This window comes from Folsomia candida, unplaced genomic scaffold (genome assembly GCF_002217175.1).
Source record: "Folsomia candida strain VU population unplaced genomic scaffold, ASM221717v1 Fcan01_Sc035, whole genome shotgun sequence".
In the NCBI taxonomy this organism is placed as follows: Eukaryota; Metazoa; Arthropoda; class Collembola; order Entomobryomorpha; family Isotomidae; genus Folsomia; species Folsomia candida.
This window is the reverse complement of record NW_019091227.1, coordinates 440,829-462,038: the sequence shown is the minus strand read 5'-3', so window position 1 is coordinate 462,038 and position 21,210 is coordinate 440,829. Positions and strand designations below refer to the sequence as shown.

Genomic DNA, 21,210 nt, shown 5'->3' with positions numbered 1-21,210 from the left:
ACGAGTAAATTTCACAAATATTTTTAATCCTCCGAAGTCTGCAAAATAATTTTTCGAAAATCGTGCATAAAATTAAAAAAAGCTTTCCCCTCGAAAATTTTCACTTTTCCCTTACACCTTGATTTCCCCTTCATATTTTTAACCTTTTTTAAAAATATTACATAAAAAATGACAATCTCACCTTAAATTTACAAAACATTCAACTTTCTCTTAAAAAATTCACTTTTCTCTCAATCCTTCTTTTCCCTTTCATATCTTTAACCAACATAAATTCTCTGGTCCACTCGCTCTGAAAACTTTCTTTTCTAAAGTCTAAAATTCCCTTAGTTTTATAAATACATTCCCCACCTTCTTTTTTTCTTTTCGTGCATAATCCACCTTGGAGAAAGTTTTCTTGTTTTTTTTGTTACATACTCAAATTTCACGGGATGAATGGCTTCCAAATTTAAACCACAATTCATTCGGTTTTGCCTTTACTTTGGGAGAAAGTCCGCTTAAAATAAGTCGGTAACAAAATCGTCACTGCGTAGAGTCATTATATGCAGCACTACCACACTGGTAAAGATTTCCGTCCAAAATCTACCAGCGGAGTAAATATACAAAAAGTTGTTAATTCATCCTAAAAAAATTTGTTACGTATGTACACATTTTAAAATTACGAAATAAAAAGTTTCTAAAAAATCATGAAACAATTAATGTCAAAATATTTTTTAACAATACTACAAGATTTGAGTTTCCATTTTTTTAAGAAATCCTAAAAACCCTCAAAATAAGTTGATAACAAAATTATCACCGCGATCAGAAACTTTACCAGATTTGTAAACATTTGTGGCCGAAAACTTATAATTACAATTTCTGGCAAATTCAAAATGTTTAATAGATATTATCCAATTTCAAATCAAATTCGAAGTTGCAAAATTTTAGTTTTGCACCAATTTTTGTTACAATTCGGGGACAAATCTTTATCAACGTGGTAGTAGAGCTACATACATAGTGCCATTTTTTCTACCAATTTATTTTATTATAATTTCTGAGGTTCAAAATTGTTACCAGATTTTATCCAATCTCACCCCCAACCAGACGTTGGTAAAATTTTGATCTTTTCCAAAAATTTTTATCTCTGCACAAAAATTTTTGTTACTATTCGGAGACAAATCTTTACCAACAAGGTAGAGCTGTATACATAGTGCGATTTTTCCACCAACTTATTTTGCGTGCAAGTAAACCCAGCTTCATTTTATTTTACTTTTACATACTTTCCGAGAAAGAATGCGAGACGGGAATGGTGACATTATTTCTGGAGAAAGTTCGAGCAACAAAGACTTTCTCCACCACAAACAGTAAGTAGTTGTCACATGTGTCTCAACTTATCTGTGCGGAGTGTCAGTCATGTCACTACTCCGGTTTTATCTTACCTTTCTCTCCACCTCCATGGAGGAAAAAAGGGCTTCTTTCTAGGTAAAATGCAAGTAATGCTGTTTTTAACCGGCAAAAAAACAGTTTCGAGATGTGTGTATAATATTTGCGGATGCAAAAAAAATATGCAAAATAAAACATCCAGATTTGGGACCAAATTCATACAGATTTAAAACAACATTCAAAAATTCAAAATTCATTTATATTTGGGGACAACCTATTTTTTACCAAACTTAATTCGAATTTTGATTTTTTCGTAAAATTGATGCCATTTTTTTACAATGAACATGTGTATTCGTCCCAAAAAGCGTGTTAAATTGAGGCAAATACATCCCAAGTTTGCAATACATTTTCCGAAATAAGTTCATGTTTTACAAAATTCATACCGATTTCTTACTTTTTACTAATTTTTTTTTTACAAAATTTGATCGTTATATGCTAAAATTTCACCAATTTTTTTAACACAAAAAACATCTGTTCGAAACCCTGCCTGTCTGAACTCTGTTTTCTCCCCCAACTTTGAAGGAAATGGAGAGATTCAGTGATGTAATGTGACGCCACATCAAATGAAGAAAAGTGCATTCCACTCACATTTCCCGTCATAAACTTATGTAAATTTTGTTGCATATGCTGTCGTGATTCCCACTTTGGCACAAGAAGAAGGAATCGATTCCAATTTTATTTCTGGATGAGAGAAGAGCGGACAAAGAAAGCTCAATGAAATGGGAGACAAATATTGGTAGAAAGCTGGTAGGCGGTTAAGGAGAGATGGGACATAGGTCGAATTCCTGCAGGGGATTCATGCTCATGTTCCCTGAATTTAGGCCAAATAATTCTATACCTGTTCACTTTCATTCATTTGAGTGATTATGATCGGGAATCATAGTGAATGAAAATAAAACTACTGTCATTTGAATGAAAATGGCTGAAGGATTCCGTCATTTTCTGTGAATAAATGTGAATAAAAGGATTTCTCATTCATTTCATTTTTCACCCTATGTTTAATACATGGGGCGAAGTGAGAAATGAAGTCAGATCAAGTGAAGTGAAATGAAATGAATTTGATTGAAAATGACTGAATGTGAATGAAAATCTTCAGCCAAAAAATGGGAATTACTGACTTTTGAATACTAAATTTTGAACAGGTATGAATAATTCAAATGCAGATGAAATTTTGGTATTTATGGCATGCCCTGTTTTCTATGCATTTGAATTTAACGCAAATCCTATCTTTCATTTCTATGCCTAAAATTCTATTAATTACCAAAATGGTCATTTATTTTCGCAATTTTGTAACTTCTCATTTTTGAAGAGCCAAAATCTAATAAATTTAATCTTATTTCAAACTCTGAAAGATGCATATTTGACATCTAACAAGGGACACTCATGACCTGTCGTTTGAGTCCAGGGTACCCATTATGTTTTTTAGAATCTACTAGGACCCCAGATGAAGGATTCATTCATATTTCCGTGTAAAACTCATATTTGGCGCCATGGCGTGGCGCCAAACTTCAAAATTTGCATTTTCGACCAGTTTCAAACCCCCATAACTTTTGCAGTTTATGTCGGATTTTCAAAATTTTATACTTAAAATGATCACAAAAGTCGAAATTTTTGAGAAAAAAATAAAAATAAAAAATTTCTAATTTTTGAAATATTTTTAGCATTTTTTCGACGAACCCCCGTTTATAAGAAAATTACGAAATTTTGCGAAAAGTTAAAAGTGATAATTTTGGAAAAAATTTCATTGGATACGAAAGTTGAACTCCTTGTCATGATTTTTGCCAAAAAGTTTGAAAATCCGTACAGGTTTTCAAAAGTTATGGCGGTTTCAAAAATAAAAACATGCAAATTTGGCGAATTTGGCGCCACGCCATGGCGCCAAATATGAGTTTTACACGGAAATATGAATGAATCCTTCATCTGGGGTCCTAGTAGATTCTGAAAAACATAGTGGGTACCCTGGACTCAAACGACAGGTCGTGAGTGTCCCTTGTAAGTATTACAAATTGTAATTTACAATGTTATGAAAATTGTCAAAAATGGATTATTATGCAATATGTAATGATTTAACAAATATCATAATTTGCTATCGTCTAAGCAATTCATTCTAAGGCTTTGGTAACATTGTAAAACTCTTAAATTCTTTAAACTTTCACTCTTCTACACAATTTTGCAAATATTAAGCCGATAATTATTGTTTCGAGATTTGTGTAAACTTACTCCGATCAAGGGCGTCTTTTTATTTTGTAAAAGTTTTACAAAAGTTGTAGATTTTGCAAAAACTGCGTGAATTTCATAACTATTTTCAAAATTTAAAACCCATTAATTATGGCATCAATGGCTTTACACTTGTCGAAGGATATCATCTAAAAATAAATGGATTTCGTGAGAGAAATAATTTCATCAAATGGTTTTAAATTTTGGTGTCTAAAGAGGGATCCGATCTATGAAATGTGACGTCCGAGAATGTAAGCATGTCTAAATATAGCTTCCAAGATTTACTCTCTTCACCATGAATTGAGACATGTTTTGTCCAAAGGCCTCAGAAATTCATTATAAAAACTTGTCGCTTTCGGAGCAGGGAACAAACCTGGTTGTAAAAATTGGACACCAAACTCGAATAAATTAAAGTTTAGACAGGTTGACAAAATTTGATTAAAATTTATGCCAGGGTTACGTAAATTGTTGACTTGCATAATTATGGGGATACAAAGCGTTACATAATTTATTTTCAAAAATTGAAATGGGTCTTGAAAAAATATAAAATGAAAAAAACTAACTCTTAATCTTTAAAAAATATAAGAAATTAAACCACAAATTTCAACAGTCAGAACAAAGAAGCAATAAATCTAACCAAATACAAAATTTAGGAAGTCTAACAAAAAATTCAACAACAATCCCCAAAGTTCTACAAATCCTCTACAAATTCAAAAAATTGTTAAAACATTCAAAAAATTCGAAAGAAATTAAACTAAAAAATCTAAAAAATAATGCTTAAACAATAATACAAACTCCACTAAAAATTCTAAACATCTAGCCAAAGAATCTGCACCAAAAAAATTTTAAACATTCAAAAAATCTAGCAAAAAAATTCAACAGAAAGTTACAAAAATTCATAAAGAAATCCACCAAAATATGCGGAAAATCCAAAGGGTAGTCTGCCCAAAATTCCTACAAATCTTGTCCACTCAAGCTTTCTCCCAGCGCAAACTCTCAAAACGACAAATCCTATCCAGTTCCACCAGAAAATTCTAATCCAAAAAATCTAACAACAAATTTAATAAAAAATTACAAAAATTCAAAAAAAAAATCTACCAAAAAATATCAGAAATCCCCAAAAATCTAGGACCACATTACATGCAAAAATCTTTGCAAAACATTCTGCCCAAAATTCCTACAAATCTGTCTCCTCTCTCCTCATGCTTTCTCCCAGAGCAAGAAGAAAAGAACTCTCAAAACGACAACCTTTTGACCAAATGTAGGAGACCCGTGGAAGAGAGACAGTTGTTACTTTCTCTTCCTTTCGTATTAAAATGTGCGATCTCCTTCCCTTCTCGTGTCTCCAACCAAAAAATTTTAGACATTAAAAAGATCCGACCAAAAAATTCAACAAAAAATTATAGAAATATAAAAAAATCCAGGAAAAAATATCAGAAACCCCAAACAATCTGGGATAACATTCTGCACAAAATGTTTACAAATATTTCTCCTCTCAAGTCTCAAGCTTTCCAGGTCTCTCCCATATCAAGAAAAACTACTCTTTCATAACGACATCGAAAAAAAAATTCAACAAAAACCTACAAAAATTCATAAAAAACTCCACAAAATATGCCGAAAATCCAAGAAAATCTGGGACAACATTCTGCCAAAAATTCCTGCAAATCTTTCTCCTCTCATCCCAAGCTTTCTCTCAGAGAAAGAATAAAAAAAACTCTCTCAAAAAGCCAACCTTTCGTCCAAACGTGACAAGAGAAAGTTGTTACTTTTCTCCTCCTTTCGTATTAAAATGTGCCATCCTTCCGTCTCTCTAGCTAAAAATTCTAAATATTCTAAAATCCTACCAAAAAACTCATTCAAAAATTTCTAAATTTCTAAAAAATCACCAAAAAATGTCATAAACCCTCAAAAATCTAGGCTAGCAATCTGCCCAAAATTCCTACAAATCTTTCTCCTCTCCTCAAGCTTTCTCCCAGAGCCAGCAGAAAAAAAACTCTCTCAAAACGACAACCTTTTGACCAAACCTGAGGAAAAGAGAAAGTTGTTACTTTCTCTTCTTTTCGTATTAAAATGTGCCATCCTTCCCTGTCTCGTGTCTCCATTATATTCTCCCCTTCTCCAACCTCGTCCTAATCTTCTCCTCTACTTTCTCTGGGCACAAAATAAATGGAATTCGTTCAGAATTCGAGGCATATGCAAAATTGGACAATCTTCTACTTTTCTTTTTTTTTCTTTACAAAAATACGTACCAAGTTTCGGCCGATATGCAAATTAAAATTCGGGCCACGTACGTCCCCACAAAACGAAATGAACTAGAAACTAGAACATACATGATCCCATCTTCTTCTTCTTTGAGAGAAGTCTGTATCTGTCAAGGTATGCAAAATCGGGGAAGGACAGCACGCTAAATAATGTGGGAGGAGAATTAGTTTTACCGGAGTTTACCGGTTTGGTAAATGGCTCTATCTCCATGGTAATAACGAGTGTTGCGGTTTGGTAATGCGGGAATGAAAAATTTACCACTCTGAAATATGAAATAAACTATTACCAATCCGGTAAGAAGTTATTACCAAATCAATACCAGTATATATACCAGATCTTTATTAGTTCATATTTAATTTAAGAAGTGAATCATCACCAATTTGATTCAAGTGATTTTACCAATTTGGTAAAATTGGACGTTCGTAATTGCGTGATATTCCTTAGTTTCCTGGAGATTCATTTTTTTCTGCCGTAGGAAATCTAAATTTTGCTGAAATTATAATTTGCTTGGCCGGTAGATCATTATTGCGATGTTGCTAAGTAAACCGGACAGAATTTCTACGTGCCAAAATCACGTGCCCACTTGATTAACATTGGGGGCGGGCTGAAATTCAAATCTACTGCATCTAGTTGACTTCGCTGCACCGCAAATACCAATGGGGTAAATTTAGAATTCTTACCACACGGTAAAAAAGTTTTCAGTAAAATCTACTTCAATACCCGACATAAATCTATCACTCGAGTTGATAATAATTATATATTTCAAAATTTCAAAATTGGTCGTCAATAGTTAACAATCTTAACCAACACACTTTGCCGGTAATAATTTTTGTTACCGAATTATTTACAGTGCTCCTCACTCTCCAGGAGCACTTGAGCGTAGAGAAATTTACTCAAAAAGAAGGCACGCACACAAAAAACTTTCTTTTTTGATTTGTAACTGATACAGATTCAATTTAAGCGAGTTGATGGAATCATCTCATCAAAATCGGGATTTTCTTTTCAACTTTACTTTCTCCAGAAGGCACATCTCAACCGGAAATGGGATCCGTGTTCGGATTGAGACAGAAAAAAATGATGCACAAAAGATAAAGGATTATCTCCAATTTTTACTTGTACACTCAAATAATATGGTAAAAAAATTATCATGGCCTGTATTCATTACCATGTACGCTGATAAAGATGTACCACCGATTGGTAATAAAAATTTATGGGAAACTCAAGTTACTTCTAGTTAGAAATAATCCGAGAAGAAATTAATTAAAACGAGGCAATAATTTTGAATCTCTCAGAAATTACCTTTCGTCTGTCTGTCCGTCAGCACAGTATTAACAAGAGCACAGATTCATACCTGTTCAAAAAATTTAGTTTTCATTCAAAATTCAGTCATCCCAATTTCTGACTGAAGATTTTCAATGATGATGACATTAATGACATTCGGTCATTTTCGATCAAATTCATTACATTTCACTTCATCAGACTTCATTTCTTACTTCACTTCTTGAAATAATTCTTTAGTCGTTATGATGAACTATTTAATTATTTCGCACATTTGCAAAATTGCACAAACCCCAACAAATATTTTTTAAATAATTACAAAGTGCAGAAATTCCCATAAATAAGTATGCATCAAGTCTGATCAAGTAGACTTTACTAAAATCATTTTATTTCCCCGGTATTAGTACGATTTTAGTAAAGTTGAAGATTTCAATCTTATCTACACTTCGTGAAATCAATCTAAATCTTTAATGTTCAGATGTATTAAAATATTATTCAAAAGTTTAAACGGCTTTAGAAGATTCAAAAAGATGTAAAATCCGAAAAATTCGAGCATTCATTTATATGTATATGAAATTGATTTTTAATGATTATTTCTTCCTGTACAAGTAACAAAAATTAATTTCAAATACATAAATAATCAGGCTCATTTTTGGAATTAAAAAAATTAAATTAAGAAAATGAATTTATCCGACGCCATTTAGAAAGATTATTTTTAAAAAGTTATGACTCGTAAGTTTAAGATAGATGACTTCTCGGTTCTCTTGAAAATTTCATTGCATGTTCGTATCACAACATGACTTTTTTGAAATTGCGAATTCTTCGAAGTGATTGTCATCTTAGAAACTTTGAAATTTGAAATCAGGCAAATTTTTGTGGTAATTCTTAAGCAAAAAATCACGACGGTAATATGTATTTTTAAAACCGAAATGTGTAACCGAAATGTGTGCCTTGTCTATTATTTTCCCATTCGGTCACAAATTGTGATTCACAATATGCATTTAATGATTTGAGTAAACAATTTCAATTTCAATTATAGTTTATTAGCCAGATTAAATTGTATAGATTTGAGGACATTCATTTGAGGACGCAGTTATTTGTAACTTGTAAAATCCATGCATTTTGTAAAATAATTTGACAAACTTTTACAAAGTAAAGAAAAGCCCGTGATCGGAGTAAGTTTACAAAAAATTGTATGCTAATTTTCCTCAGAAATATTTGAAAAATTTGGTAAAAGTGTGTAGGTTTACAGGATTTACGGATTTTACAAAGTGATCAAGCACTGCGTGGATTATTTCATACAAATGGTTTATAAGAAACCAGGATCCTCAATAATTCGAATTTTAATAAATTTTGATTGCCATGTCATTTTTTGAAAATGTGAATTTTTTAATAGCACCATCCCGGCTGGGTAATGTGCACGTTGAAATAGTACGCAGCAATGAATCCTGATCCATCGTGAAGCTGCATCCAGTACGGGTTTCCAAGGATATCTTCTCCTAGAACTTTCGCCCTCACGTTGACCACATTGTGCATCGGGACGCCTCCAACAATGGCACTGTTCGTATTTGGCTCGGCCCTATTTAATATAAAAAATCATTTACTTTACAAAATAAGAAATCATTGTTAAACTAATTTTTGAAAAAAAACAATACAAATTTAGGGAATATATACTTTATACAAAATTTAATCCTGGTTAAACTTGTGCCTACGAATGGATGATGAATAAATAAATGAATGAATGAATTTCAAATGAATGAATGAATGAATGAATTTCAAATGAATGAATGAATTTCAAATGAATACATTTCAAATAAATGAATGAATTTCAAATGAATACATTTCAAATGAATGAATGAATTTCAAATGAATGAATGAATTTCAAATGAATACATTTCAAATGAATGAATGAATTTCAAATGAATACATTTCAAATGAATGAATGAATTTCAAATGAATGAATTAATTTAAAATAAATGAATGAATTTCAATTGAATTTCATTAATCTTTTAGCAAGAACCCAAGTAATACACAAATTCGGGTAAAACCCAAATAACACAGTAAAACCCGGGAATACGTAGCCAGGTAGATAGGCAATATAATTTCAAGCTCGTACCTTATGTTCAACGCTGTCGTAGCCGATCCCATGCAGGTCGGTTGGCCCGAACCGTTGAGGTCATTGAACATTTGTTCCCAAGGAAAAGGTCCCGGGCATCGAGCCCTTGATTGCGGGCTCATCGAGAAATGACCCGTAATTCCACCATCACCATTTGCATAAGCCATCCGAATCCCGGGATTTCTTGCGATAATATTTCTGATCAGATTGAACGAAGCCGCGGCCTGTGGTCCGGTCAGTTCGTTCGAATTGTCCGTGTTCGATTTGACATGTTCGATCGAGATTGAGACCCAATTTGGATTTACACCCCACCCTACAAAGTGTGAAATATGGGTTTCATTAATATTAGAGGCGGCTTTGCTTGCAATGATCAAAAAACATGAGCACAAAATTGAGGCAGTTGATGAAGTGAAGTATAACTTTTTAAAATACGTAAAATTTTGTAAAATGATTTTACCAAATTTTACAAAATAAAAAGACGCCCTTTTGATCTGAGCAAGTTTACAAAAATTTGTAACCTAGTTTTCCCTGGAAATATTTGTAAAATTTTATAAGAGTTTGTAAGTTTAGAAAAGATTGCGTTAAAGATTATTTGCAGGCATAATTTTGTCCGTGTGAAAAATTCAAGAAATAAGCGCCATCAAGCGAATAATCCGTATAAGTAGATCTAATACAAAGAGCGACTTGCTTGGTGGCGCATATTCCTGGCAATTTAATTTTGCATGTTCTACAATTTCTTGCAGTTCAAGAAATGCAGAAAGGGTGCAAAAAATCAAAAACTTTGTATACAATGATATTTTAAGTTTTCTATGATTTTGGATTCTTAAAATTTGTGCCTGCATTTTGTTACCAACATATTACACGAGTCTAATTTACCCAATTAGAAGCTATTTTAATATACAAATTGAAAAATAAATTGATTTTACATACAAGAATCGGATCCTCCTTCAACAACACCATTTCCCCACGCGGCCCAACCCTCGTTTACGCACTGAACTACAGTTCCATCCTGCCCAACCACGTAGTGCGTGGAGGCTTGCGATGCCGGATTTTGAAACCATTCCCCTGCAAATAAATTGTACAAGTCGTATTGCGTTGTATGTAATTAGTCGTATTGTCGTTGTATTGTACAAGTTGCTCAAGTCGTATAACTAACCTTTTTGGTCGCTATATTACAAGTTTTTTTCTCATTTAAAACATGATTTACTCAGGATGTGGAGAAAAAAGTGTGATTTACAGTCAAAACTGATAACAAGTGTGTTTCACTGTCAAAAATGGGAAAATTTGTACGGAAACACACTTTTTCCCAATTCTCCCCACTAAATATTGGTGGTAGGTCATAAAAAGTGTTAAAAAATGAATTTTAACCGTTTCTCATTTATTTTAAGGACCATGAAAAAAAACGGGAAACATTTTTTCACACTACCTGGTAAATTTTTGTTTTACCGATGCATTGGTAACCAAACCATGGTTACATATATAGCTTGTAACGTAATGATTAATTAAGAAATTAGTCTCCAGTATTTACCAATCGCTACGGCGCTCGAGCCTCCAGCAGTTCCTTAAGAATAATTTTAAAAAAGTATTTTTTCCTTAGTCCTGTTGTACTTTAAAGTATTGTATTTAATACCGTGGACAATTAACCATTTGACACTATAGCCATTTCTCGAGTTGTAGTGAGGACCTATAAATATATTTATTCGTGTAGAGCTTAATTTAAATTTCAATAAATATTACGATCAAAATATTAATTATAATTTAAAAACAAATAATAAATTACTTGGGATCCAGATTGCACCGGGATCTTGTTGACTATAAAAGAGACACAATGACTTAATTATAACATACTTAAGGTGTAAATCGTAGATTTACACCGTCGTAGATTTTTAATCTCACTCTACCCCTTTTCAATGTCTTTAAATGTACATTTCGGGCCGGGGCCATAGCTGAGTGGTTAGAGCGTCCATCTCTTTCCGCAGAGGTCCCCGGTTCGAAATTGGGTGGTGGTTGGAGTTTTTGGTAAATCAACATCAGCGTACTGGATAGTTGTCTACTTGGGGTTAGTCAGTGCCTGAAAAAGGCAGAAGCTGACTCCTATCTGGGCTAAAGACTCCGGTACGGTACATGCTGATGAGTGATACGTGTTTTCTCCAACCCAGTGATTTGCATTAACGCTACTGATATGATAAGTAGTATTATGCAATTGTAGCTGTCCAAATGGAACCTATCCCAACCTAACTAGTTAAAATCTACCTGTCCTACCTATCCTGCCTGTATGCAAGAGCCATGAGCTAATACCCGTACGTTAAACCCCACCTTTCTTTTTAAATGTAAATTTCTAAAATGACATCTTTCCCCTGGGGCTATATGTATCAGAGGTCAACACTGACCTTGGGGGGGCGCCAATTTTGGTGATTTTTCGGTGACGCGGCGCCTAATATTATTCATATCGTGTCTTGAAGATTTTCAAAATTCTTAAAACGTTCCTCGGTCGCGAATTAACATTGTTAACAAATGGCACAATTATTCCGTTTTCAATAAAAAAAAGCTTGTTTTGTTGCTGTAAATTTGGTTGGGCAATTTTGGATAAAACTAAATCCCTTCGCTGAACTTCAACTCCAGTACAAGTTTTTTTTAGAAAATTTGAAACTACAAAATTATATTAGACGTTTCAGGTTTCCGACCGAAATTAAAAAAAAATACATATCAAACTGGAATCAATTTCGAGTCTCATGTCGAATTTTAAATATTCCCACCATCGCACAAATTTTGTTAACGAATTTTGGATAAAAATAAATCCCCTCACCAAACTTGGACTCCGGTACAAGTTTAATATCAAATTTTGAATTTCAATGTAATTTTTCAGATTCATAAATTCTTTCACCAAAAATTATCTCCACACTAAAGTAGCTGATAGCTGATTTATCCCAAAACGAATTAAATTAGATGCCATTTTAGAAATTTACATTTAAAGAGATTGAATTGGGGTAAAGTGAGATTTAAAATCTATGATACACCAAATCGTCATCCTATGTAACCTTAACGATCCATTGCATGCGGGTTTTGAGTTTGAAATTGTGTCAACTTTCCCTTTTTCATGTATTCCAATGTCGATTTTGAAATCTGTTCATCTCCATAAGTTTTTTACAAAATGAAGATTTTATTAAATTTAAAAGTCGATGAGGTTTAAGTTTAGAAAATTAGGAGATTGATTTTTTATTCCATGCCAAAATAGAAATAAAATAGCTAAAAAATAATAAGTAAAATTAAATATATTCTCATGGAAGAAAAAAATATCAAAATTCTAACCTCCTAACTTTGTAAACCAAAAAATTATCAATTTTTAGATGTAATAAAATCTAATAAAAAACGCACGGAGATGAATAGCTTTCAAAATCGTTATTTGAATACATGTAAGATGGGAAAGCTGAGATAAAAAAAATCGAACTCAAAACCCGCCTGTGTCAGGGCCTTAATGAACATTTCGGTAAAAACTTGCCACGTTAAAGACAACTTACCCATAAACAAAGGTCACAGCGAGGCACAAAAGCAGCAGCAATTTCATAATGACAATTTTACTAAATGGAATATCTGAAAATTAGTTTATCCTTGTTTGGCTTGGCAAGCTGAATTAAAATCATGCCACTCGTGCTCATCTCATTTATAGGGATGATTTTAATGATAAGAATTACATAATTGCATGTTTGGATAATATGCGTGCTTTTGTTTTATTCGTTTATCTGACTTGATTAGTGTAAAAATTTTAGTGTTGAATAATAATTTTGTAGAGTTATGTAAATACAAATAATGATTGATTACAATTTACATATTTATATAATGCACATTTATTGAGATCGGGTCACAGGTGTGGGTGTGTGAAATTTAGGAATGTAGGATTTTAACCACTTCGCCCCTATAACGACTATGTGGCGTATTTGACCTTTACACCGAATACGACCATGTGGCGTAAGTTCCCTTGGCACCGGAATACGACGATGTGTCGTATTGACCCTTGACAACGGATACGACTATGTGGCGTATTTTCCGTTCACACCGGCCTACGACTATGGGTCGTATCCGGAAAAAAATTAGGTTATTGCCTCTCCAAGCAAAGCAAAGCAAGAGTTATGAGTCAACAACCCGCCCTTTAGGCGGGATAATAAATTGTCTCTTAGGAAATAATATTAGAAATGGATGCAAAATAAATTTATAGCCAAGTGGCTATATCTAGCCAAGACGCCGAGTTGTGAAAACTGTTTTTTGCAAGGAAATTTCGACACCGATTTATTTCAACAACGCTTTACGATAAGATTAGAGAAATTGTTTTGCTCGCATGTAGCACAAATGGGCGTTTTGGGCGAGAAAACTAAAAGTTTGATGAATTGCATCATTGCATGGATTTAATTATATACCACAAATAATCTTGCCGGTAGGGTAAACTACGTCAAAATTAATGATTACGTACCGGGTGCCGCTGAAATATCTTTTGGGCGGGAAAATTAAAAATTGAGAGATTGCCAGGAATTAGTAGAATTTAATTTTCCCGCTTAAAATTGATTTCTATTCACCAGATGCGCCATAGTCTATGTTCGAGCAATTTCCTCTCACGGGATAATTATTCATTGTCATTGCTGTCTATTTAAAGTCATTGTAAGGATTTTTGGTTTTCCCGCCCAAAATCGGCTCCTAAGGCGCTTTATGCGCTATAATCAATATTTGCGAGTTTACGTACTATTATGCAAGTATTACTCTATGCTTGTTTAACTTTTCATGCAATTACAATCATTTTTAAAATTCGGCGTGTTGGCTATTTTCGGCTATAAACATTGGTGGTTCGCCACAACTCAAAAATGCAAACTACAACTCAAAATACCTTCTTGAAAGGTTATTCATACCAATTTTCACAAAAAAGTGTCCAGAATAATTCCGGTGGGAACACCATTTTTTAATTCATGGCCCAGGAATTAAAAAAGGAGATAAAAATTTCGGGGTCAAGGGAGGTAAAAATTCGCGGTTACTAGGGGTGAAAGGTATGAAAAAACTCGTCTCCTAGGGTTGAAGTGGTTAAATAAACTCCAGCAACAGGTTTAATTAAGTGACGAAAGCATTCGATAATGTTATTGAAATATTTTATTTTCTTAAATGCCTGAAAATGTAATTTTGGACGGGTCTACATATTATATTGTTGCGTGTTTTTAAAATTTTTACAATTCTAAAAGTTTAAATTTATTTATTTTTAAATTTTTACATTTACGTATTAAATTTTAAATTTTTAAATTCTTAAAATTTTTAAAATTTTAAAATTTTGTAACATTTAGATATCCATATTTGAATTTATGGATATTTTAGCCATTAATGACTGTTTGTCAGATTTCCCATTCTTCATCACGTTTTACTATTACTAATTTAGTCCTTACCAACGTTTTGCTAATTTTGATATCTTTAACATTTTTACTTTTTTTCAATTTTACCATTTTTTGACGTGGTCGATGTACGTCCATCAAAACAAAAACGCTTCTCTTTGACTTGATCGCTGTCACCTTTTGATAAAGATCAATTAGACAACTCCTTCTTTACAATTAGATTATCTAAAAACCCAAGTCGAAAAAGTTGATCCGTTGATAATTGATTAGTGACAGACGGACAGACAGATCATCCTTCACATTAAACAACTTCAGTTTCTTCCGCTACATGTATAAATCAAGGCTCTCCAAACACCGATAAGGATCGGAGCATGCTCGTGCGCAAAAAAGTTTATCGTAATCCAAGCACCGGATCAAATATTTTAACCGTGTTTATTTTGTTATGTAAATTTTTTTACATAACAAGAAAAATCACAATTGACAAGTGCATCATACGATGAAAATTATTCCAGATTGTGCATCACGATTATCAAATCGTTCCAGTTTTCCTTTTATTAACTTACATGTTTACCATGGGGAATGTCAGTGGTAATAAACAAGGCCCCAAAAATGGGAAATCTTAGTGAGTCAGCGCAATCACAGTTAATAAATAAAATTAGATTGAATAACTTTTTCATCACCGCTCTCGGTGTCATTTTTCCTGGAAGCATTAATTAATCATTTAGAATAATTGCCCCCCCCCCCCTGCAAAGGGTCTGGAGATTTCATCAGAATAGGCATTAATAGGATATCCATATTTATATATTTATATTTATTTATAATTGTACACTTTCAACTCTTTGTAAATTTAAAATTCGCAGTTCACAATTATATTTCATATCGATTAATTTAGCCAACTTCTCGTTCAATAGTAAAAACGTCATCTTATAATCTCAATTAATGCAAGAGTGCATGCGTATGCAAAACTAAATTTACAATGGACCCAGTAAAAGTTATCCCGAGAGTGGTGATGCAAAAGTTATTCAATCTAATTTTATTTATTAACTGTGATTGCGCTGACTCACTAAGATTTCCCATTTTTGGGGCCTTGTTTATTTAAAACTTGTAATTGGTTGTCAAAGACATTATTTTTACTGCACAACCGCCATTATTATCCGCACCCTGAATATTTTCATAAAATTTTTGATTTTCAAACTGGAATAACGCCGTTATTTCTCAACCGATTTAGGTCATTTTGCGCTTAAAATGTCCGGAATGACTTTGCGTAAAATATTTTCAATAAGCGAGCATACTGAGATACACCACTTATGAATCATAAAAATAAATATGTTTTCAGGGGAAAATTTTTGCACATTTTGGCACATAACTTGGGTAAAAATTAAAAACTCGCCAAGTCGACTAGCACATCTTTTCTAAATTACCTAACAATGATCTGTGCAAAATTTCATCAAAATCGGTTGAGAAATGGCGGAGAAATCGACTTATGTCACTTTTTTTGGGTGGGGTAAATGCATACTTAGCAAATTTTTTTCGTTGTCAGGTATTTGCCTCACTAAGAATAATTCACGTATACCTTGGTAACATTTTAAAGTCTGTAAATTCTATAAAGTTATTAAATTTTACAGAATTTTGCAAATACATGGGTCGCAAAAAATCCTGGAAGAAAATCGACTGCTAAAATACCATAAGGGCTAAACATCTGAATAGATTATAAATATTTCACTATCTGACAAAATATTTTAAACGGCATCGAATTATTTCATTACAAAATTGAATTTAAGTAAAATACCAATAACCGATTATTCAATAAATTCGTATAAAGTGTTTTTTTATTTGGAAAAATGTGAGTAGGTTGTCATATTTTTAATGACAAATTTAAAAAAAAACATTCGAGTTACAAAAAAATTAGTAAATTATACTTCAAATTAATTAAATCCCATGTTTTCCTTGTTTCTAAATAGCTCGGCTTTCTGTTATGCTAGAAATTCTATTCCTTTCCGGCTATGAAAAAGATTTTCAGATATAAGCATAATACCGTAACATCGGAAAATTTCGAAAATAAATGAGTTTCAAAAATGCTTGCGAAATTGGAAAAAACGACTGAAAAGCGACATACAAACCGACATACAATTTGTATGGATCTAGAAATCTTTATAGACTTTAATTATCTCAACACGACAAAATATTTTAAACGGCATCGAGTAATTTCATTGCTAAATTTAATTTTCAAAAAAACCTATTATGAAATAACTTTGAATTCAGTATTGCTAAATTTGAAACCCTGTGAATATAATATGTTACATTTCTGTTGAGCATCATGTCAGGATTATATTTTTGCTTGAAATGATATAAAATAAAATATCGTCATAAAGTTCCCCTTTTTGTATAGAGTTTCAGCCCCTAATTTTTGTAGCATACGTTCTTGTACGTGTTACATACAAGAACATTTAATAATAAATATTGATTATGATTAACATCGAGACAATTTACATTGTCCTTGGTAATTTTGTAAAGTTCGTAAATTTACAAACTCTTACAAATTTTTACAAATATTTCACAGGAAAATTGCGCTAACAAATTTATGTAAACTTGCTCAGATCAAGTCTTTTTATTTTCTAAAAGTTTGTTGAATTATTCCATAAAACCCATAAAACTTACAGATTTTATAAAATTACCAATGATTTCGTGAATTGTGGCAATATTGTTTCACACATTTTAAGCGATCTCAACGCCTGATTTGGAATTAATAATGCCAAAAACTTGGTAAAAGTGCCATAATGATTATAGTTAAAAAATCAAGTGCATAGAATGCAACAAAAAGGATAGATGATCTGAAATTTTTTAAAGCGTAAAAAACACTAGTCAATCTTTTCAATGGAGTCAAACACTTTCATTTATTTAAATTTGAATTTGAAAACCCTAAATTTTGTAAAACTTTTCCTGCAAAAGTGATATATTTTTTCACAGAACCTATAAAATGTGTGTTTTAATTTCACAAATTCAATGAAAATGAGATTGAAAATAAGTAACAAAGTGTGATGTACTCTCTTTCCACGGCAAGTTGAACCCGGAGGTATGGGAGACTAAACTCAGTTCAACGTTAATAAGCATGGGCCGGGATTTAGTCTTCCATATCTCCGGGTTCAACTTGCCGTGGATAGACTATACTTACAAGTTTTCAAAATTAAAAAATCTGCCACACTCGATTTCTTGCTTTACAATACAGGAAATGTAGCAAACCCGGAAGAAACCAAACAGTTTTCAAGAACGTATTAAGTCTCAAAGGAAAAGTGTAGTCTGAAATAATTTGAAACAACTCGGCAAAAAGTTTGGAATTATGAATTTAATTTGGTAGACATTGTAGGATTAAATCTGGAACTATCTCTATATAAAATATCGAGTTGAACGCCGATTATTATTTTTTGAAAAATTTTGTACGAGTTTACATATTTAGATATTTATAAGAGGAGAATGTGTTTAACATAAATACCATTGAGCATTTATAGCGTTTCATTGCATACAGTTTGAATTTGAATTTTTGTCTCAACTTTCCCTTCTTCTATGTATTCAAATGACGATTTTGAAATTTTTTATCGCATTGCGTTTTTTTTAATTAAAGATTTTAAGATTGGTTTAAAGATAATAGGTCGTAATTCTGATTTCTAATTTTTCCAACTTTGGCAGATTTTTATAGAACTGGTTCCAATTTTTCGCATATTTAGGATTTTCAATATTAGGAAAAAATCGATACATTGCAATAAAAATTTAGTTCTAACTTGCCGCCATTTGTGAAATGGTTGAAATCAATTGAAATTAATTCTTAAATGAAGATTCGTGATGTTATTAACTCCAAATGACATATAAAAAAATTTGGAGTTACGCACCAAATCCTCACCCACGTGATCCATCCATTCCTTCACTTACCATTTATTTCATCCATCCAAACTTTCTCCTCGTAATGATCTCGATTCGATTTGTTCTCTCCGATTTTATACTTTTGTTTTACTTTCTCCATTTCTCGGTAAAATGGGCATCATTTATCTTCCCGTTTGCCGTTTCATTCTTCAATCCTGCGGTTTCCATGGATTGCTTGACTACAAAGTATAAAGTAAACGGGTCCATGTTCCTAAGATCCTTAAAGTGTTTTGTTTCTTGTCCCTTTTTCAGAATTTATTGCACTGCACTGCAAGAAATGCAAGAAATAGGCGCCACCTAGCGGGTGACCCCTTTATAGGCCTGTAATTATTGGGAAGCCCCGCTATATGGCGCTTATTTCTTGTATGTATTATGCCCCCAAAACAAGCTTCTTGTAAATGGTTTTTGTAACCGAAAAAAATAAAAACAGCATTTTCCGTAAAAAAAAGAACGACATGTAAGAAATTACTGTAAGAAATTATCTTTTAAGCATAATTTCTACCAGATATAAGCGCCATCTAGAGGAGAATCCTTATAATTAGCCATTAAATAACTTCCTACAAGAAATTACTACAAGAAATTGTTTTTAGTCTTATTGCTATCATTAGTGCAAAAAATGCAAGAAATAAGCGCATCTTGGTGCAAATTCTTATAACTAACCGCAATATAAAGGGGTGGCCCGCTAGGTAGCGCCTATTTCTAGCATTTCTTGAACCTTGCATTTCTAACAATTTCTTGCATCACAATGCAAGAAATGTGAAAAGTGCATGCACGAAATCAAACCCTAGAAACTTAACTTTCTCCAAGAAACAAAATCCTACCCTTACTTTGACCACATTAGTACTACTTTCTTTCTTCTCTGGTAAAATCAGACAACTTATTTCGCAAATATTTTACTACTCCGTATATGTAAGCTTCGTGGGTCTCACATTACCCCAAGTTTACTTTCTCCTTCCTTTTCTCCTTCTCGGTGATATCTAAAAGTTAACTTTATCCAGTATTAAAATTTATGCCTTTTTCTACTCTGCGCCATAAAGGCCATTATTGGAATGACTTTCACTTCACTTTCACACAAGTGCTGGCTGTTAGTTGACCTATGGATGTTTTAGTGGTCTCGTTTCTCAGTAACTTTCCCTTTTCTGTGTTTGCCCCGGTAATAAAAAAATTATGGGTTGGGTTCACTCACATCAATTTGTTACAGAGTTGAGAGAAGCAGAGATTTTATAAAAAGAAACACGATTTTCAACATTTTTGAGGTGTTTGTGTTTCCAAAATTTGGTGGAAATATTCACAATTTTGATATAGGTCGTAAATCTTGAAAGTTGGGTACAGTTTGACAAGTTTTTTTATATAAATTTTTTACGGAGTTGAGAGAAGCAGTGATTTCTGTAGGAAAAAGAAACAATTTTTAACCTTTTTTGTATTTGTTTCCAATTTTTGAAAAATTCGGTGGAAGTATTCACGATAATTTTTGTATAGTTGCTAAATCTCGAAAATGGGGTACAATCTGGTAAGATTTTTACATCCATTTATTTTTGAATTATTTGTATTTCTAATTTTTGGAAAATTCGGTAATTTTGGCATCCCGATAAATGAGCATAGTTTTTTGAAATTTGCGACATTGACAAAGAAATTTGATGTGAAAAAATATATTTCCACGAAATTATTTGTATGTAAACAGACTTCAAATTTTAATTAAATTGGCGTTACTGTTTCGCAATTTATCTGCTCTTACTAAAGTGATACAAATTACCTAAATAGTACTTTCATTTAACTATTAGCATCATGCGAATTAATAATTATGACGTTTAATCTACGCATAAAATAAATCGAATTTTAGTAACAAATTTCGAAAACGCGGCAATTAAAAAAAATTAGTTTCAGGAAATTAGGAATTTGAAATGCAAATTATGAATTCAACCTCCTTAAAGGCTGATTATTTGACCCCGGAATTAAAAAAAGATTCGGTTTCATGAAATACACAAAACTGTCAGGACAAGATTCGCAAATTATGAATTCAACCTAAAAGGCTGATTATTTCTATTCGGCAATATTATTTCGCAAACTATTTGCTAATTGAAATGCAAATTATGAATTCAACCTCCTTAAAGGCTGATTATTTGACCCCGGAATTAAAAAAAGATTCGGTTTCAGGAAATACACAAAACTGTCAGGACAAGATTCGCAAATTATGAATTCAACCTAAAAGGCTGATTATTTGTATTTGGCAATATTATTTCGCAAACTATTTGCTAAAAACATAAATTATGATACAAAAAGTTAATACATTCTCGAGTTCAGCTGTCCCACTATGATTTTTACAAAATGCGTCTAATTTTCCTACTTAAGATTGGTGTAAACAAGACTCTAAAGTTATGCATACAAGATATGCAAATTTTACATTTTGCGAAATTTTACATGAAAATGGTAACTATTTTTATTTGGCAAAATTACTTATTTCGTTTCACAAACTGTATATTTTCTAACTAAATTTCGCTACAAAAAATATTACATGAGCTTTTCCTCTACATTTTTTGCCAAAATCTGTGCAATTCTCTTCCCCCCGAAATTGGCGTGAATTCGCCCAAAACCCGGGTGAAATATGTGGTCAAGAAATAAAGTTCACACACAGCTTTCTCC

At 32.4% G+C, this 21,210-nt stretch overlaps 1 protein-coding gene across 1 annotated transcript; it reads right to left on the bottom strand.

Moving 5' to 3' along the window:
* Window positions 1–8,203: 8,203 nt before the first annotated feature.
* LOC110860900 (N-acetylmuramoyl-L-alanine amidase A) lies at window positions 8,204–13,000 on the bottom strand. Its single transcript, XM_022110019.2, has 7 exons — window positions 12,811–13,000; window positions 11,073–11,104; window positions 10,923–10,976; window positions 10,821–10,853; window positions 10,223–10,357; window positions 9,293–9,605; window positions 8,204–8,755 (listed from the first exon to the last, which is right to left on the bottom strand). The coding sequence occupies exons 1-7, from the start codon at window positions 12,855–12,857 to the stop codon at window positions 8,566–8,568; spliced, it is 804 nt and encodes a 267-aa protein (XP_021965711.1). The 5' UTR covers window positions 12,858–13,000; the 3' UTR covers window positions 8,204–8,565.
* Window positions 13,001–21,210: the final 8,210 nt, after the last annotated feature.